We start from the raw sequence: 19803 nt of genomic DNA on the forward strand, positions 1-19803 counted from the left end.
CTCTCGTGTTAACGAGGCTTTGATCAATTTACCTGCACCAGCAAAGATTTATTTCATTTACGTGTTAGTCCGCACAATCCCGTGTTTTATTGCCTTTATAATTTGTTTAGTTTCCTAGTAACATAGCCGTTGACGTGGTCGTCTAAATATATCTGGAAAGACAGTACTTACGATCGAGCTATAATCCAGTAGTAGATATAATGCATTAGAACTGAGAGCGCGGAATGGAGTTTAAACGACGTTGCGTTATTTGGCAGGTTTACCGACAGAGGGCGCCAAGCTGCCAGTTCTGTACGTGAACGGGAGGGCTGCTGTCTGGTGTTACAATATAACGTTTGTAGTCACTGAGTTGACAAATATCTTGTAAACTTTGTGACTTGTGTAAACTGTCAGAACGTATACATTGCAAAAACAAATCGCGAATCGTGGAATGAATGTTATGTGACCCAGTTATGTGACCCAGTGTGCTCTTTGCCATCTGAATTAGATTGTTTTAAATGTGAGCAGGAAAAATACACATTTACATTAACGGACTGTGGGGAAAAAAATCTTTATTCTAATTACAGATGCGTAATTTATTTGATTGTCAACACTGTAATCTTTAGTATTAAAATAAAGGCCCACCCATGATTAATAGATGAGGTCACCTTTCTCGCAGAAGCCACACCTACAAGAGTCATTGGCCTTCTGGAAGATTAAACCCAGAACCTGCACGGTGAGGGTGTGTTGGACCTTGTGCTGGACCTTCACGGAGCTCATAGTCACATTATTATTTTAGTGGTTTACTCCCTGGTGTGCGCGCGCCCCCTTTGCTCCAGTCGTTAGATCTCCGCGCGCGGTTCGGGAGGAATTGGGCTGGTTTAAAGAGGGAGGAGGCGCCTCCATGGACTTTGTGTCTTATAGCAGGAGAAGTAGTTACCCCTGCAGTTAACAGGTCTGAGCTGTGCCCGTCAAACAGAACCAACCAGTCCGCCGAACCGCTGGATTAAGAACAAGAGTTTGGGCACGATGGGGGATATAATCTCCAGTCACCTGGATGAGGGCAAACGGGAGATGATCTCAGGTGAGTTCCTCCACAACCCTGGACTGAAGGACGTGTCTCCGCACTTTTAACAGCTTTGAGTTTTATTGTACTTCCTTTAAGTTCAGATAAACCAGTTTTTACTTTTTAAACCTAACAAAGAACTTCTTTCGGTGTATCTTCCGTGTTTTGGAGGGTTTGGACACCGAGGCGGGTTCGGGGCGTGGAGCGCACTTGAGTCCCGTGTGCGGTTCCGTCTCCCCAGCGCTCTTATCCGGCGACGTGGCGCACCGTTTCCTGCTACTGTTACTGCACTGAAACGGAGTTTAAAAGCCCAAAAACAGCCCAACGTGTGGAGACTGTCCCAGCTGCTCCGGGAATGTCTAGTCACATAACTGCCAGTGGGGCAGAACCGCCCAGTCTTGGGGCAGAAAGCTTACAGGAGGTGGAATGTTGTTTTTGGGTTGTCTCCTCAAGAACTTAATCCATGCAATTTCCTCAGATGCTGATTGCTGTATCTGGTTTCTGAGTATTTAGGTTTATATCCAGTTGTCTACACTGCAAGTTGGATCGAGAGTACAACTGAATGAATAATTTAGCGTTGATTGAAAACCGCGATAAAGTAATTTGTCATTTCAGCAATCTTCCAGCCCAGGATGTGGAGAAGCGAGAAGGTCTGAGCGCGGTTTAGGGTGGGGACGGGTGGAGATACGCGCTCCAGATCGTGGGGTTTCCTTCCTAACGTCTTACATATGGAATGTCAGGCATGCAGGAATCGTTCATAGAAAGTGAGGAGTGTGTCAGGATGTGTGTATGGATACTTCTGTTGAAGCCATCTTGTCCTTCGTCAATTCGGATCATGGTGGACTTCTGTGAAAGTTCCGAGCTGAATTAAGCGTTTTGTGTAGACACTGTGAGGAAGACCATGTCAGCATCATTGTCCCATGCGTGACCAGTGAGATCATGTAATCTTACAGACACCCACACTTCCTGTGTAGCAACTAAACTTGCTGCTTTCCACAAAAAGATTTTAGCACAACAATCTTGGGCAAATCTAATCTGGAGTCTTTTACAGTGGCAGGGAATTCTCCGGTTTAAGCGGTCAGGGGTCGAGCAGTAGATTTCTGACAGGAAAAGTTGCAGTGGAATGTTGTTTGGCCCATGGCTAAATGTTTTAGGGTTCCCCTGTGGGAAGAGTCAGGGCAGGGTGGGCTAGTTTCAAGAGGCAAGACCACACACACACACACACACACACACACACACACACACACACACACACACCCCGCATGCAAACTTAAAAGTATGTGGCCCCATGTGTGACACACCATACCCTGTAACAAACCTTTTCCTTCTTATCTTGCTCCCTTCTTTGTAGTGTCAAAGCGTTTGCGAGGGGGTGTTTTATGTTCATGTGTGACATCTCTGAGATTCTCACCAGTGAGCAAAGACTTAGTCACCCACTGAATCACTGGAAGTCAGTCAAAACACACTCCTTCCTTCGCCAGTCTGTGGAAATCGAGTTGGAATGTCAGAAGAATGGTGAGAAGGGTTAGCTTCTCTGTTTTGATCTTGAAAATGGTTTGTGAAGGAATGAGAGAGAAGGAAAGGTAATCAGTCGGTCTGTGGATTAAAGTAGTCGAGGTCCTAGACAAGCAAGCCGCTCCGGATGGCGTGATCATTAATCGGCGCACTGGCGTGGAAAGGAAGTTTGCTAGGTCAAATGTTGACTTGCTGGTGTGCTCAGCACTGGTGGGGCTCTCGGGACAATTAGCGGCAGAGAGCTCAGCAAATTGCATGAAAACAAGGACAGTGTTGCCTGTGAGGAAAACAGCAGCTCATGAAACCAGTTGGCTAATCGCTGATGAGAACAGATATGAACGCCTCTATTCCCCCACACGTGGGATTTGGAAATGGCAGTTTTCTGTCAGGTGATTGTCCCGATCTGATGCCAGAATTGCTTCATAGCTGTCCAAAGCTTGCTACACTTTTCTGTAGTTACCTTCATAATGCCTGACATTTTGGTATATGGGGACCTGCGGTGTTATGATGTGAAGACAATAGTTAAACAAGACAACAATCATGTGAAGACAACAGAAAACAAGAAGCCATTTCTGAGACTTGTCTGAGGTCATTATGTTTGAACAGAATGCCATTTTCCTCCCACTGAAGGTTTTAGGAGTTCTATTTAATTCGTTTCTTACAACTTCACAGCATTCCTTATGGAAAATAAAGTATTTGTACTATGTGGTGTGTTTTATGACCGTAAAAATAATCTGTAATTGAATGGTGTTGTAATCAGTTCAAAAGAGGCATCATCCTGTCTGGGGTGGTTAGCTAGAAGGCCTTATAATCCAACTTGAGTTCTTATTCTGCCTATCTGTCTCTGCTCTCTGTGGGGTCTCTCTGGTCCATCCACCCCCCCTGGGGTCTCTAGGGTCTCTTTCTGCTCTCTCTGGTATCCCTGTACTCTGTGCTCTGTTTTGGTCTCCTTCTATGCGCTCTGCTTTATGCTGAGTTTACAGAATTCACTGATATTTTCACTGTCGTAGTGAAAATCACTGTCATGATTTTTAAAAACGTGATCACAGACCAGGCAGTAGTCATGAAGAACATTTTGAGCTTCAGCAAATCCAGATGATGACAGGAAGAAATTCCTGTTAACCTCTCTGGTCACTGCAGACACAGTTTTAACATTGAAGCACCATTCTGGGTGTGATGGGTGGGGTGTTTAAAAAAAAAAAAAAATCCCTCTAACCAATGGAGAAGTAGTGAAAGTTTTGGGATAATTTGGGGCTTTGAAAAGCAGCCTAGTCCACGTGTGATGACCTGTCCACGCTGCTCTGCGCCCAGCAGAACTAGGAGGAATGGTTGGTCATTGGTCACATACACCAGTAGTCGCTGTCTGGTAAACGTAGCACCAGGGCTGGTCAGGGCCTGTTCCCTGTAATGCAGTTTAGATTTTTTTGCTGTTCATTAAAGGAAAATGGCGGCTGTCACAGAGTCTCAAGTATCATGAGTAACCCAGTCACTCTGTGACTCAGAATCACAAGCACAGGCAAACACACACACGTTTATATATATATATACACACACACACACACACACACACACAATATCTTGTGGTCACTCCCAATCCCGAGGCCTTGTTCATGAACTATTTATTTTAAAGCTCTTTATTGTTGACCAAAACCTTTAAACGTAGCTATAGTTTGTTGTGCTTGTCCCCTGAAATGCCTTTGTTAATAAATCTAAAACTCTTTATGGTGGATGACCTGTATTCTGTGAATATCAAAGTTTTTTGCCCTAACACACTGAAATGTACTGGTTGTGGTATATGAGGGAGCGTTGAAGGTTCTGGAAGGTTGATCTCCTGTAAGGTCCCGTCCTATAGAACTGAACCGGCTCTCTGTGGATCTCTGGAACCAGGTCAGGCTCTTCGGGGAGTTTTGTTTTGTTTTTGTTATCTTTTTCTCCCTCTCGATCTTTTTCAGTCTCTCTCCTTTCTTCCTCCCCTTGTTCTCCTTTACTCTCCCCCTGTACAGCGTATCTTGCCGAGACCCCCGTACCCCACTTCAGTTCTCCCATCAGCTGCTCCTTTGGCCGAACCACGACTCTGAATAGTACGAGGAATTGCAGAACTGATCTGGGATCATTAGACGTAAAGCACACCCACCTATAAACAAAGCCTCCTTCCTCCAGTACTGCGACGCCTCTCCTCTGTGTTTGACCGGTACCGGTCACTGAAGTCCTCCATCATCCAGTATTAAAGCAACATCATCACAGGCCTCTTTTAAAAGCCCCAGTAAAACGGGTCCGTCTTGGTCCTCGGCCAACAGTCACATACCTCGCTGGCCGCGTGGTTCTGCGGACGGAGGGAGCGTGGGATGCCTCTGGCGTGTTTGGCTCCGTATGGGCCCGCGCTGAAGATGAAAGCTGTGTGGAGACGGTGTTGGGCTTGGCCCACCTTCACCCAGGGTGTTGAGTGTTGGGTGTTGAGCACCCTTCACCCAGGGTGTTGAGTGTTTTGTGAGCGTGGGCCCCTCGAGCGTGGATGGTGAGGGATGTTGTATGAGAACTAGAGGTTCCAACTCACTCGAGATGTTTGTTTAAGATGGATACTTACTGCATGCGCAAACAGTGAACGCCCTTACTGAACACCCCCCCCCCCCCCCCCACCAGACGACGTTCATAGCTCAAAGCCATATAAGGCTATGTGTAGGATTTCCTTTGTCTTAAGTTCTTATTTGTGTCTACGTTTCTTCCAGGTTCACGTTAGGCCTCTTCTGTATGAATCATGGCTCCAGTGAACAGCAGCCCTGCCTGAAAACTGTAGCAGCGATTAGCAAATCAATCATTTCACGTCTTAATATCGCCGCACACTAACGCTTCCAGAACTCCTTCACGAGGGGACGGTCCACGCAGATGTACCAGCGAGCGTGGACTCGAGAGGTGGATTGGCCCGTGTGAACAGACTCGCTCCCTCTCTCCCTTAATACCGGGAGACGTCTGAAGGGACGTCTTGATCACACTCTCCAGACTGATGGAGAGAATGTGATCACTCCTCCACACATCCTCTCTCGTGCCAAAGTCTTTTAGTTAGAGTGGTGTGGAGATTTGTTGTTTTCTGTGGTTTTGCATTCTGTGTGCAGACAGAACGTCATATATGCTGTGCATAATGTAAACAAATGTCCGTGCAGGGCAACGTCATGTGGATTTAATTTGGATTTCTGTGTCTGTCAATTACCCAAATCCCCTTCATGTACTTCAGTACCAACTCCACGTCTCGTACCCACAGTGACCTGTGTGACATCAACACAGCTTTAGCCCCGCCTCTTGTTTTCCCCTGTTTGCTATTGGCTGTCACATTCTGGGTTGGTTAAGGCTCGAGTCACCGAGACGCCTGTGGAGTGTGACCCACGTGACCTTCGTCGTGAGCGTGAGCAGAATGACGATGTTTGACTGAACACTAAGATCTGTGCTACGTGTTGTCCACACCGGTCCTCCTCCCTCCTTCAAACATCACCCCTCTCTCACTCTCTAAACGCGTTCTGAACAAATAGTACAGATATTCACCATCACGGCTCCCGCCAGAGTCTACAACCTTCTGTAGAGTGAGTTCACACGCAGCTCGGGTAAGGTCCGGGATGCAGGCTTGTAGCTTTGCACACGTGAATTTTGCGATGTGGCGTTTTGAGGAGGACAAACACGAGATGTTTGGAGCTGACGATCGTCCTGTCCCAGTTGTGCACTTGTGTCTAAAGCAGCACAGCTCAAACACTACAATCTGCTCCTTTTTGATAAGACAAAATGCACAGTGTGAATAGCTGTTAATGTTTAACTCTGGTGGACTAAACCTTCACAATACTAATGACCACAGAATATATACTGCTTTTAAACCTTTAAAATGTTGTGGTCTGCTATGGCATGGAGCCATGTGTTGGGAAGTACTTTCAGAAATACTCTTAATACAGATGTGGCTTAAAGTGCTTTGAACCATGTGTGAAATGTGCTGTAAAAGTATTGTCTGTAGTTTTCTTAACAGCTCACGATCTTGGTTCATCCCTTCAGTGAGACGTTTGTCTGTTCTCATGTATTGTGTGTGTGTGTGTGTGTGTCCCAGCACGGACGGGCGAGGTGCTCGGTGAGTTTGGCCGCCTCTATGAGAAGCAGTATGCCATCGCCCTCTTCAACAAGGTGCGCTACGACGTGGAGGGAGGAGGTGGGCCCCAGCCTCAGTTACTCCATCGCAAGGTAAGACCTCCTCCGCCCGCTGGGCACGTTTCTCCGCCCGCTGGGCGCGTTTCTCCGCCCGCTGGGCGCGTTTCTCCGCCTGTGCATCTCTGCAGGTTCCACTATTGTTTCTGCACTCTGCTTTAACGCCTTGTTACTTCATTAGAGCTGGTTCTCAGTTCTGTGTGTGTGTGTGTGTGTGTGTGTGTGTGTGTGTGTGTGTGTGTGTGTGTGTGTGTGCGCGCATCATGTGAACAGATGAAAAACACACACACCCATTCTACACTTACTTTTTGGGTGGATGGATTCTTAAATAAACACAGGTCAGATCTCAAGTATCTCCAGAGCAAACATCTCTCCATACAGTATCCTGAGGGATAATGATCTTCAGAAGCTTCAGCAGAGAAGTTCTGGAACCGGTCCAAACTCTGGCTTGTGTTGCATTTGACCCTAATTGTGGTCCATTGATGCTCCACAGGTGCCGCTTGCCAACAAGTCCATCTTCTCCGGAACGCTCTTCCAGTACTTGGAAGAAAACAAAAAATGGCGTAATCGTTTTCTCTTCATCCCCAACTCCTATAACATCAGCTGCTATGACAGCAAACAGGTGAGGGAGTAAACCTTCTAGATCTGGAGTAGTGGGCGTTGGTAAAGTTTGTGCATGTTTGTGCATGTTGATTTTAACAGTGCATTTAAAGTGTGTCTGTTCTGGTCAGGCTCACGACCGAGGTCTTCAACCAAAAGGAACCATCAACTGTGCGGGCTACAGGGTGTTGATCTCCATGGAGAGCTACCTGGAGCTTCTGAACTCCAGTCTACCTGGTGAGAGGGGGGGACAGGAGGGGGGGGGGGTGTGAGTGGAAGCCAGGGGTGAGGAGAACAGCAGTGTGCTAGTGTGGTGTACCACATGAGGGTCCACAGAAGCAGTTTCACTCGTGTGCCCTGCTGTGGTACAGGCTGTTCTCTGAAGGAGGATTCGTAGCACAGCTGATCGTGTGTGTGTGTGTGTGTGTGTGTGTGTGTGTGTGTGTGTGTCTCAGACGTGAAGGCCAAAGTGAGCAGCTCTCCCTTCCTGAAGTGTGCCACACAGTTCCCGCTCATCCTGTGGCATCCGTACGCACGACACCACTACTTCTGTGTCGGCTCCCAGAAGGACCAGCAGAAGTGGAACGCCGTCTTCCAGGACTGCATCCGCCACACCAACAATGGTGAGTCCCGCCCCCGTGCCGTGCTCCGCCCCCGCGCCCCCTGTCCCGCCCACCGTAGCGGCTATGACCGTCCGCTGTGCCAAGCGAGGACCAGAGGCCGTATGAGGTGTTCTCCTCTGCCGTCCTCACTGCTCACCTTGGGCCCAACCTCTCACAGTCCTTCTCACTTGAGTCTTGTGAAAGTCTTTAGATTCAGCCCTGCGCCGTGGCTTTGCACATCAGATTATGTAATTCCATAATCGGCATCATCAGCTTTGATTTAATCAGTTTGTTACATGTCGAAAATCGGCACTTTTTGACAGCTGTTTGTGGAGAGATGAAACATGAACTGAGATTTGGGTGTGGTAGAAGGTGGAAGGTGTTCTTCTACGTGCAGGAGAACAGAACTGATTCAGTAGCTCAGGGCTATGAGGGAGTCTGTAAGGAGACCTGTACACCTTGGGGTGTGGGTGTGTGTGTGTGTGTGTGTGTGTGTGTGTGTGTGTGTGTGTGTGTGTGTGTGTGTGTGTGTGTGTGTGTGTGTGTGTGTGTGACCTTACTCCAGTCACCTTTGCTGTTTTTCCAGTAACCAAATGAACACCGTCTGTGTTCAGCTGAGCTCTAAATCACTTCTGGAAGTGTGTTTTATGTTGATTTTGTATTGCTCACCATAAACGTGAACATTATCCATCTAGATTTCTTTTTTGTAATATTCTTTGTTTTGTGATGCATGGAAAAATCAATCTGAAAGATTGAGGATGGAGCTTTTCATGGTTAATAGGTCACCCCTAATAGGTCTTGTTTAAACACGGTGACGGAAAATGTTGACCTCCTAAGTTCAGGGCTTTGATGTTCACACAGACTGGTTTCCCCCAGGTCCTGTTGTTCAGGGGATCTCTGTCCTGACCAACAAGTCCACACCTGTCTCCTCCAGCAGGAAGTCTCGTTCGTTTCAGCTCTTTGTAAACTCACTTTCACCGACATGTTTGCAGTAACATGTTTACGCTGCATTATAACTAGAACTATTCTATGTTCTCAGGCAGCGTACATATTTCTCGTTTATGCCATTCGAGGAAGCCCAGAGGTCTGGACCTCCCTGGGTGTAATTACGTTTCCAACATCTGCTCTATCTGCAGAAGAGAATAATGCAAGAGAACAGCCTCTCTGTCTTTGTGGCTTAGAGGACTATCAAATCCAGCCGCTCCGTCTCTGCTGGAGTCCAGATTCCTGTGAGAAGTCACAGCTGGGTCTGCCTGCATCTGCCTAGAACAGAGACCATGGGGGAGGAGGGAGGCCATACCCAGGAGAAGAGGACCAGGATATCCTCGTGTGTGTGTGTGTGTGTGTGTGTGTGTGTGTGTGTGTGTGTGTGTGAGTGAACATGACTAAGCTGTACACAAGGACACATTTTTCCCCAAACAAGGCCCGGCGCTCTTTCGAGCGTCCGAGGGATTTAACGCCGTTGATCGACCAATCGGAAGCTGCACACGGACACTGCAGCACTGGAACAAAGGTCAGCGGGGGTCAGTGGGGGCTGCAGGAGCGTATCTGACCACACCGGGGCGCTGTGGGCGAGACCACAGAGCAGCTCCCCTCTCTGGGCCCATGGGAGGCTGAAGGAAAAGGCTTGTGACCATTCCAGACCACTAGCCCTGTTTTCCCCACTCTACTGGGCCTCGGTACTATTTGGTGTGTCTCGCTTGACTAGACTTTGCATATTTCAGAGCCGACGTCATCTTTCTTAGCCACCAGTTTTACAACAGCACAAAGGCAACCCTTTGTTTGTCTGTATACATGTCGTGCCCCCCCCCCCCCCCCCCCCCCCCCCGTTCCTTGTCTCCATGGTGCTGTTTAGGTTGTTTTTATGATTGACACTTATTACTGTGTCATCCAATGATGCAACTACCTCTTTGATGTGTCGCAATGCAAATGGTGTTTTTCCCAGGATTATTAACTCGAACGTCAGTAAGTGTGTGTGTGTGTGTGTGTGTGAGATTCTCAGGGGGGCATTTGCACTCTCGTGCTGCTCAACGTCACTCCAGTAATCCAGAACCACCTCTCAGTCCAGTGGATGGACACTGTCCCTGTTCAGAAGGACCGGTTTCCAGTAGCCAATCTGGATTAGAGTCCAGGGTACTCCAAGCTCTAGCCAACGAGTCCAGATGTGTAGCTGCATCCGTGTGTGTGTGTGTGTGTGTGTGTGTGTGTGTGTGTGTGTGTGTGTGTGCTGGTGGAGGTGATTGGGGGTGTTTGTCTGCTGGTTTGCAGTCGGAGGTTTGTGCCACCTCACTGTTGCACAAGCCGACCGCTCTAGTCTCCCAAGTGAAGTCTGGTATTCGATGGCAGTGAATTTCCCGGGGCGCTCGGTTAGGCTGCATTCATGAGGGATTAGGGCTGCGTTAGAACCGGTCGTACAGCCAGGAGACTCCAAGGTGGAGTCAGACGGAGGTTCTAGCCATTTTGGGTTTGGCTTCAGAGCCAAAGTTTTTCTGTGAGCCCCTATGGTTTAATTGTCACAAAGGCAATAGCGCATGACCACTGCTAGAAAGGTAATAAGATCCAGCCCAGGCGGGCCGAACCCTCTGCTAATGCCCAGCGGGGCGGGGAGCATACGCCTTGAAGAAGGGCTGTCCGGCAGGAACTGCAAAACCAGGCTGAAGGAATGGTTGAACTAGTCCCTGTGCCTTAGCGGTTAACCGTGGGCATGTGGGTGTGTGGAGGGCGTGGCCAGGAGGTGCGGAGGGCGTGGCCAGGAGGTGTGGTCATGTTTGCCAGCAGGCAGGAAAGTCTGGCTTAGTTTGCAGAAGTATGATCCTTAAAAAAAAAGTGTGTTGTGGCAAAAGCACAATAGCTAGTTCACAAACACAACGTGATGTCGTACTATGGAACGTTACACTAGTGGGCACCATGTCGTTCACGGTCTTGCAGCTGTGCCTCAGAAAAAGGGACGTGGACGCTCCTCCCTGTCCTCTCTGTCCTTTCTGTCCTCTTGCCCACAGAAGGCTTAACTGTACCCTGTTGAAATGTGTGTGCACTCAGACGTGGAGCGGTGAACTTCCTGCCCCCCCCCCAACTCTCTTCCCCTCTTTGTGAGAAGCCCCTCCCCCTCTCCACCCATGCACATGCTCTGGTGTCCCAGAGAAACAGGAGATTTGACTCCACAGTCTGTATACAGCACCGTGTGCCATATATGAGCTGAACAGTTATCAGCCTCCTACGTTTGTTTAGTTTTAGAAATGCTCTCTTGTCCTCTAGAAGTTTCCTGGGTAACCTTGGTGATGTTTTCTTCAGAAATCACCATGCCAGAAAATTATGCAATCTATATTTTTTTAAAAGCATTTTCAGTAATTCACACATCATCTCTCCTGCTTCTCTAAACGTCTTCAATAGAGAAGTGAGCAACAGGAAATGAACAACACACGTGTCGGACCTGCAGGGCATTTCGTCCCCTCGCCCTGATCCTGGACCAGTGACCCCAGCATCTGTTTCTGTCCCCCCATCCTTTCACAGGTCTCTCGGAGGAGTGTAAGGTGCAGACACCAGCCTTCACGGACGCTGTGCGACTCTACCGACAGGCCCGCGGGCAATACGGGACCTGGGAGATGATGTGTGGACCTCCACCCCAGGTATCACGGCTCTCGCATGCAGACACTGGGCCGTCACGGGTACCGTGGATTACGTGTCGAGCGTCCACATCTACGGAGACGTCCCACTGTGTCTGTGTGTGTCCCCTTCAGAGTGTCCTCGAAGGAACGGGCTTGCTCTGTTGGACATTATACCCAGCCTGTGTGTTCATATTAAATGTCTGTATGTAGTGTAGTGAAGAGAAAAGAATGGACCAGAACCCTGGAGCTGCAGTGAAGGTTTTCCTAATAATAATCTTGGAAATAAATGCCCTTGGAATCCTTACTTGGCCCAGCTACCCCTGTGGCGTGGGGCTGGTAAGGTTGTTGTTGGACGTGCTTGGGTGGGGCTCATGCCATTCTATAGCCCTGCTCTCCAAACTGGTTTCCCCTCGTGGCCTTTATCAAACGCGACCCTGATATGGTCTTTGTTTCCAACATTGTACATTCGGGCCCCTGGCGGTCTTGTTAAGGGAAGTGAAACTTACTGTTAGTCATTCAGAGTTCCTTCTGAGCTCATTCTGCCCCAGGTGGGGGCACAATCCAATACTGACACCCCAGCCCTGCCACACATGACGTCATGGGTTTATTTATAACCTATGGGACTGCCTTACACAACCCTACAGCATTACCGTACTTGCTGTAAGTTTGGAGGGGGGGGGGGGGTTAAGACGGTCAGATGTGTGCGTACACACACACACACACACACACAGTTTTCTCTGGCAGAATGAGGAGGGGTTGTTTTTAGGTGTGTTTGGGTTTGCTGTGTGAAATGACGCCCCACTATGATCACACACCCGTTGGTCCTGATCCTGTGAATCAGAGTTTCAGCAGCGCGTCACAGTTCATCTCTGACTCCAACGTTAATGTTTCACATTTATTTAGTTTATGGCTGTGTGTAATCCAGCAAATGTTCGGTTTCTCACCATCACGTGCGCCTGTCCTGGACCGCCCGGGCCCGGCCTGGGCCGCGTGTGCCCTGCCTGGGCCGCATGTGCCTCCGTGGCTCCCGAGTGCTGCGTTTCCCTGCCGAGTGACGTTTCGTAACGTGCTAGCGGCCGCTGTGGCGTGCTGGCTCTTGCTCTGTGGGTGTGTCGGAGACGTGACGAGCCACAGGCCACCCGAGTGTTTCCTGCAATCGTCAGAACACACACACACACACACACACACACACACACACACACTCACCTGCACCTGCACCTGCACCTGCACTGTTTGTCGGGAAATTTTGCAGTGTTATTTTTCGGTGTTTAGAACAAGGCTGAGTGCATACGGGCCCTCAACAGAAACCCTGCTGTGTCTCTGTGTGTGTGTGTGTGTGTGTGTGTGTGTGTGTGTGTGTGTGTGTGTGTGTGTGTGTGTGTGTGTGTGTGTGTGTGTGTGTGTCGTGAAGGACTAAACCTCCTCTTGACCTGAGTATTAGAGTAAATGTAAAGATGGAGAGGTTGACCCAGGAAGGGAAGGCCTCTCCCCCGGTGGAGATTGGGCCCACGGACGTTGTTCTTCATGTGTGGTCTACACACCTTTCTGCCTTACATCAGTTAATGTGTAACGCCGTTTGGTGGGACGTCCCAGGTCAGAGTTAATGAGCTACAGTCCTCCAGGTGTCTGTAGCTGTGGTTGTTGTCATGCGGTTGTTGGTTGTTTGAGATGGGAGGTCTCGTATGGTTTCAGAGTTCCTGCACACAGTCTCTCCAACTTTCTTTACTGTCTGCAAGGTATGTAGGAATGAGACCTCTTTGCCCCAGACCTCCACTAGATAACACACTAGATAGGGCTGAGCTTCTCTGGGGTGACCTTTGCTGATCCCAGATCAGTCATGTTGCCTATAGCTGCACACGTTGGTATGTAGCATCTGAGCTGCAGTTTCAATTATCTAAAGGAATACTGGAACGGGTTTGAACGAGAGCTTTAAAAGTCTGTGTCTGCATTCATGCAACTCCTGTGTCCTGTGTCCTTTCAGATCTTGGCTAACTTGGTGATGGAGACCTTGCTGTCCGAGCTGAGGGATCTGATTGGCCCACGGCTGAAGGGGAAGTTGCACGACAGACAGAGAAGCTGGATTCTGGTAGCAGAAGACGTTCACACTGGACCCAGTGCTTTTCCCCTCGCTCCTGTAATGTTGGTTTTCACTACCAGTTAATCTCAACACTGCTTGTGTGCGCAGATCTCGGACGCGGTGTACGGTTTGGTCCAGAGTCAAACGCAGACGCAGTACGAGGCCATTGTGCAGAGGTGTGAGGCTGAGCACCCGTCTCTGGAAGCTTCCATACGCACGGACATGGACCAGATCATTACCTCCAAGGAGCACGTCAGCAGTAAAATCAGAGGTAGTGCCATGGAGGAGACACACACACACACACACAGACACACACACACACACACACACACACACACACACACACACACTCCTCACCTCTTCAGTTGGCCTAGACGCTGTTCAGAACGTCTTTAAAATGATCTTTTCAGCATTTTCTGAGCGTTCATTCTGTAGTTTTTTTACACGTGAAATGCTTGGCCGTCGTTGAGCGAAACTGGGCTGACCGACTGCATTCCACGTGTAGCTCTGAGCGTTCCTCTTGGCACTCTGCGTGTCAGAAAACCTCAGATAAACCGTGCAGGCAGAGCTCTGATCTGAGCAGCCTTAGTTGAGCCGCTGTGCATGCTGGGATACGCGTGACCTGTGGTGCATCTAAACTTTGAGTTCTGAGGCGTACACGGCCCAAATGCGCCGTCTCTCCTCTGCCCACTCTGCTGATTAAAGGGTCTTCATGGAATTCAGGTCAAGGGTCTCTCCACTGGGCTCTCCCAGCAGAGTTGCGATAATGATCTCATTTTACAGACTTGCTTGGAAAACAGTAAAACCGCTTGGCTTGAAGCCCAGGGTGTTTTATTTATGCATGACCAGGGAAGAAACATTTCTAGGTAGTTAGGTGGTTGCAGTAAGAATTCTATTGAATTTGCATCATTAACGGGCTATTGAGTCATTGCCTAAAGCAAAGTATTGTGTAATAATGCGATTGAGTTGAACATGTGAATTATACATGCATGTCATTACCATAGAGGAATCTAAAAATAAAATCAATCACCTCATGCAGAGACTTGACTCTGGACCTTGAATTCAAAATCTGGCATATTGTATTAGCTTCATGGGTCGTGGGTATTTGCACTACAGCCCTTAAGGTTCAGGGTCCACAGAATTTCCACTCTTCCATAACTAGGAGGCTTGTGTGATGATAATTCCTAACATAGGCTACTAATCCGTTCAATCCAGGACCGGAAACCAGATTACGGGTCTGGAGGTTTAGGCTTCTTAAACCTGGAGTAAAATAAACCTGGTGTTTGGTGTGCTGCTTTGATCTCCAGTTCTGGTACATCCGAAAGCAGAGAAGCTCCTGAAGGTGAGCATCGAGCCGTACATCTCCTCCATCTTGGAGGCCCTCATGGAGCCCACCAGCCGAGGGTTCTTCGAGGTGCGTGACATCTTCTTCAGGGAGCTGGTGGACATGAGCAAGAACCTCTTGAACGGCGGCAGCAAGGAGAAACTGGGAGAGGTGAGGGGTCTGCTCAGCCATGATCATCACCTGGTGATGGGACCGGTCCCCCCCCCCCCCCCACATGATGTTTGGGTGTAGATGTCTGTAAACAGAACCTGTTAAACCTGCATTCCGTCTGCTCACGCGCTTTAATTTAGTTCTTCTTGCTGAAGGTTTTCCCTTCTGAGAGCTCTGCTGTTGTGTCTCCTATCCTCCTTCCTCCTGTCCACCAGCACATGGAGAAGATCTCCATGCTGGCCTTCCACCCCGTGAAGATGCAGCCCTGCTACGAGAAGGTGGAGCAGCTACGTCTCGAGGGTCTTCAGCAGAGGTTCGACGTCACCAGCCCGTCCGTGTTCGTCCAGAGGGCCCAGATCCTCATGAGAGAGGCGAGTCTCGCCCCTGTTACCCCGAAGCCCAAAACGTCCTGGTTCCCTGGGGAAAAATGCAATAGTGCAGGCGGAGGGAAAGAGAGATGATTAATCAGTGCTGAAAGAGCCATTTTGGAGGTGTGGCTGTTTGTTGTTGACTGCCAAGACTTTTTTTTTTTTTTTTTTGCCATTGGGCTGGGGGGAGGGGTGTGTTCTGGGGGCGGGGCGGGGGGGGGGGGGGGGGGGGGGGTTGTGTTTGGGGGGAGGGGGGTGTGTTCCGGGGGAGGGGGGGTGTGTTCTGGGGGCGTGGCGGGGAGATGTGTGTTGCTCATGCCTGGCATGAGAGGTTTCAGAGGCGTAGAGGTACTGTCAGTAAAACGAACCCGTTTGTTTCTGCTAGTAGCAAATGAAATCCTGCCGGCCAGAGATTCAAGAGGCATCAGCACTTCTGTGACCTTTTTTTTTTTTTTTTTTTTTTTTTTTTTTTTTTTTTTTTTTTAAAAAGCTTTTCACAGTGGAGAATCCAAAACAGCTGAACACACGAGTTCTGGAGTTCTCTCACAGACTGGTATCGCTGCAGAGGGCGTGGTGACAAGACTAAACATGCCCAGGACATTTTTCTCTTTTTTTTATGTGGACAGGATCATTACAGACTCACAAAAGCCCGCTCACCGCCCCCTGCTGGTGAACATTGAGAATGCACTGTGAGAAGTCGTACAAGGCTCTTAATGGTGGTTCCCCTTGTTTCGTGTGCCACAGCAAATGGACGACGCGGTGTACACGTTCGAGCAGCTGCTCCACCAGAGTCTGGAGGCCCAGGAGGGATCAGACGACCTGTGTAAGGCCATCCAGGGGTGCCAGGACCGTGTCATCAAGGTGAGCCAGAGAGGAGCATGCAGAGAGGTTACACCCTTTAACCTTTACCCTTTACCCTGCTTGAGTCTCATGTCTTTTATGCCTGCAGAAGTTTGACTATGACAGTAGCACCGTGCGTAAGAGGTTCTTCAGAGAGGCCCTCCTCCAGATCTTCATCCCCTACATGCTGAAGCAGCTCTCTCCATCCTTCTCCACGGTACCACCTTCACAAGTTCCGTGGATTTGCCCCACACGGGGGATTGTGCCCCATTGCATCATGGGACAGCCATACTGGGATGCGCCTGAACGTAAACCCGTCTGTTCGCAGGATCTTTCTCGTTTCCAAGAACTCATCTTTGAAGACTTCTCGCGCTTCATCCTCGTTGAGAACATCTTTGAGGAGGTGGTGCTTCAGACGGTTATGAAGGACATCATGTTGGGTAAGACACAGTGGTAGAACTGCAGCTCAGTGCACAGAGATTTCAGAGCTTGTTGATGGTGCTTTTTGTCTTCTCTGCTGAACTCTGACCTCTCGTTCTCAGCGGTGAAGGAGGCCGCTGTTCAAAGGAGGCACAACCTGTATAGGGACAGCATCGTCCTGACCAGCAGTGACCCCAACCTGCACCTGCTGGAGGAGAACCCCCCCATCGACTGGGCCGGGGAGTACGGGGGCGAGCAGGAGGAGGTGGACCCAGAACCGCCAGGTGATCAGGGGGACGCGGAGGCCCGGAGGAGATGCAGGATGAAACAGGTGGTCTCCATGATCCAGGAGGACGGGGTCGCCACGGCACTCCCCGAGTCCTGTCTGGAGGTGCCGGGGGTGGACGACATTCCCGAGGAGGAGGGGGAGACCGTCTCGGTCGCTCCGCCCGTTCCTATGCCCGAAAAGGAGGCCATGGTCAAACAGGAAGTCACCGGGCTGCAATCCAGTGAGGCTCTGCCTGCTGTACCCAACGGGACCACGATAAAAGAAGACAAAACAAGTGCGCAAGAGGCCGAGCCGATCTCTCCTCAGGACCCGGAGAGCAAACTGGCCATCGAGAGCGCCATCCAGGAGATCGAGGACGCCGTGCAAGAGGCGGAGAATGAGCAGGGAGGAGAGGGAGGTTCTCCTGAGCCCACCGATCCCGCACCTCCTCCGAATACGGAGCACGTCCCCTCCACGACGGTCAACACCACGGAGGTGGACGCCCCAACCGGAGGTCAAACGGAAGTTCACGTCGCACCCACATCCATCCAGGAGGCCGAGCGAGCACCTCCAGGCCCGGAGGAGGTCCAGACGCCCGCAGGAGCAGAGGAGGAACTCACACAAACGGCACAAGAGGAGGTCGACCACGAAACCGCCGCAAATACTTCAGACACCTGCTCGGAGCTCCAGCCAGCAGCCGCTCACTCCGGCTTGCCTCGCCACGACGACAGCGGCTTTCAGTCACCGGCCAATGAGGTGGCTGAGGAGGAGGAGCTGCAGGCTGCCACGGCAACAACAAAGATGGGCGAGGAGAAACAAAGTGACTGTGAAACGGGGGATGCTGGTAACCATGACGACACACTGAAAGTGCAAACTTAGGTCACTAAAGAAAACTAAACAGTTCTGCATTTTATAGCACACGTTAGCTCTTTAACCTGCTAGCAAAAGTGACGGGAGGTTTTTAAGGTGTTTTTTTTTTGTTTGTTTTGTTTTGTTTACACACAGTCTCACTGACAGATGAGTCTTTTTTTTTTGCATTCATATCTTTTGAATATCAAATTTTACCAAATCACATTTCACTTTATGGCACATATTTCAGGTCACCTCCAGCCTTGCTCTGTCTTATGAATAATAACTTCTGTCTAGTGTCATTCCACTTCATATCATGGTTCTATTCCATTTCAATTTATTTACAGGTGTACACAGGTTGTGTTGATACTCTATAGCAAAATAATACAGAACTGTTTGGACAGTAAAACTAACGCTATATAACTGACCCATGCTGGTATATTTCCTCATGACGCCCTAATTGTGTGTGTGTGTGTGTGTGTGTGTGTGTGTGTGTGTGTGTGTGTGTGTGTGTGTGTTTCCTGCTATCTTTGCCTTGCTTGAATTCAAACTGAAAACACTGAACATTTTTCTGATCCTTTTAATTTTGTTTCATTTTTATTTGGATCGCGTTTTGTAAAATACACTGATATTTGTCTTCCTGAAGATATAACCAAAGTGAACGAGACCATATAATCCTTTTTTGGCATTTAGTTAAATGGTAATCTTTCATTGTACCCAAACGAAAGTTCATCTCCTCCGAAGACACTGTAGGAACACAGGCAAAACCTGTCTGTTATTTGTTTGGTGGTCATACAAAAGTCCTCTTGAAGTGTCTCCTGATCACGTGCTTCTTTTTTTGGCTGCATTGTTATTTATGTAAAGTCATGAGACTTATATTTTCAGTGAGAAATATCAGGCAACTCCCCTGCGGTATGCAGTGGTCAACATGTTTGCTGTGCGTCTCGTGAGGTGATCGGAGCAGACCCTTCAGTCTTTCGGGACAAACTGTTAAGTTAGAAGCTTTTCAGATTGGTGATGAAGACCAACACCTGGTTCACTGAACCAGTAGTGAAACCCACAGCTGTTGTCGGGGGGTTTTATTTTATTTCAAACTGAAATGACAATCAGAATTATTGATGTTCAAACTAAGTTAAATCTGACTTAAATTTCATTCAGACTAGCTGAATTGAACATTTTACCACTAGTTTTATTCTGTGTTGACTTAATTCTCTATGCATATAGTTATTTTTATTTATTACCTGATGCACGTCATTGCTTTTCCATTAAGAATTCTTGATAATAAATCGATTAGATTTGTCATTTCCGCTTTCAGGTCGTTATTGCCATACACTTCAACACCCAGCTGTGCTGATCCCTTCATTTGGCCACCAGAGGGCAGTATCTCACCCAGCGGTACTACAGGGCTGAAATATTACAGTGGTTTATATGCTCAGCTTTCACATTAAACTACCAGCCGTTTGGGTCGTTCACGGTACAACAATGAGGTCGAGAGAGATAACAGCCCTGCTGACTCTTGGACAAATCGTTACTGAGATTTATTTACGACAGCTCGGTGTTTGTTGATGTCGTTGTACTGATTTATTCGCTTACAACATTAAATTAATGGGCTACGTTATGGAAAATTAACCTGAACTAGGACATCTTAAACAAGAATTATAAAGATTGTCCACTTGTGATGGTAATAAATGTGTGTGTGTGTGTGTGTGTGTGTGTGTGTGTGTGTGTGTGTCTTGAAACACGAATGAAAATAATATACAAACTGTAATAATAAATAGTTTTTTTCGGTAGCCTACATAATTACAACTTGAATCAAAATATGTAGAACTGGATGACCAACATCACCGCTGTAAATGTGTAGAATATTAAACGGTTAATTTAATATTCAGGGCATAAAATAGGGAGTAATAATGTTTTCATCGAAAAAGCTTTACGTGATCAGA

The 19803-nt window shown here is 48.6% G+C and overlaps 1 protein-coding gene across 1 annotated transcript; it reads left to right on the top strand.

Annotated features, from left to right (window-relative positions):
* The first annotated feature begins 684 nt into the window (after window positions 1–684).
* On the top strand, window positions 685–19162 carry niban2b (niban apoptosis regulator 2b). The gene is made up of 14 exons (XM_076998235.1): window positions 685–1063; window positions 6642–6772; window positions 7230–7358; window positions 7468–7573; window positions 7792–7959; window positions 11449–11564; window positions 13525–13629; window positions 13729–13891; window positions 14928–15115; window positions 15331–15486; window positions 16228–16344; window positions 16433–16540; window positions 16652–16763; window positions 16866–19162. The coding sequence occupies exons 1-14, from the start codon at window positions 1009–1011 to the stop codon at window positions 17888–17890; spliced, it is 2679 nt and encodes an 892-aa protein (XP_076854350.1). The 5' UTR covers window positions 685–1008; the 3' UTR covers window positions 17891–19162.
* Window positions 19163–19803: the final 641 nt, after the last annotated feature.

Source organism: Brachyhypopomus gauderio, chromosome 3, assembly GCF_052324685.1.
Source record: "Brachyhypopomus gauderio isolate BG-103 chromosome 3, BGAUD_0.2, whole genome shotgun sequence".
Taxonomy (NCBI): domain Eukaryota; kingdom Metazoa; phylum Chordata; class Actinopteri; order Gymnotiformes; family Hypopomidae; genus Brachyhypopomus; species Brachyhypopomus gauderio.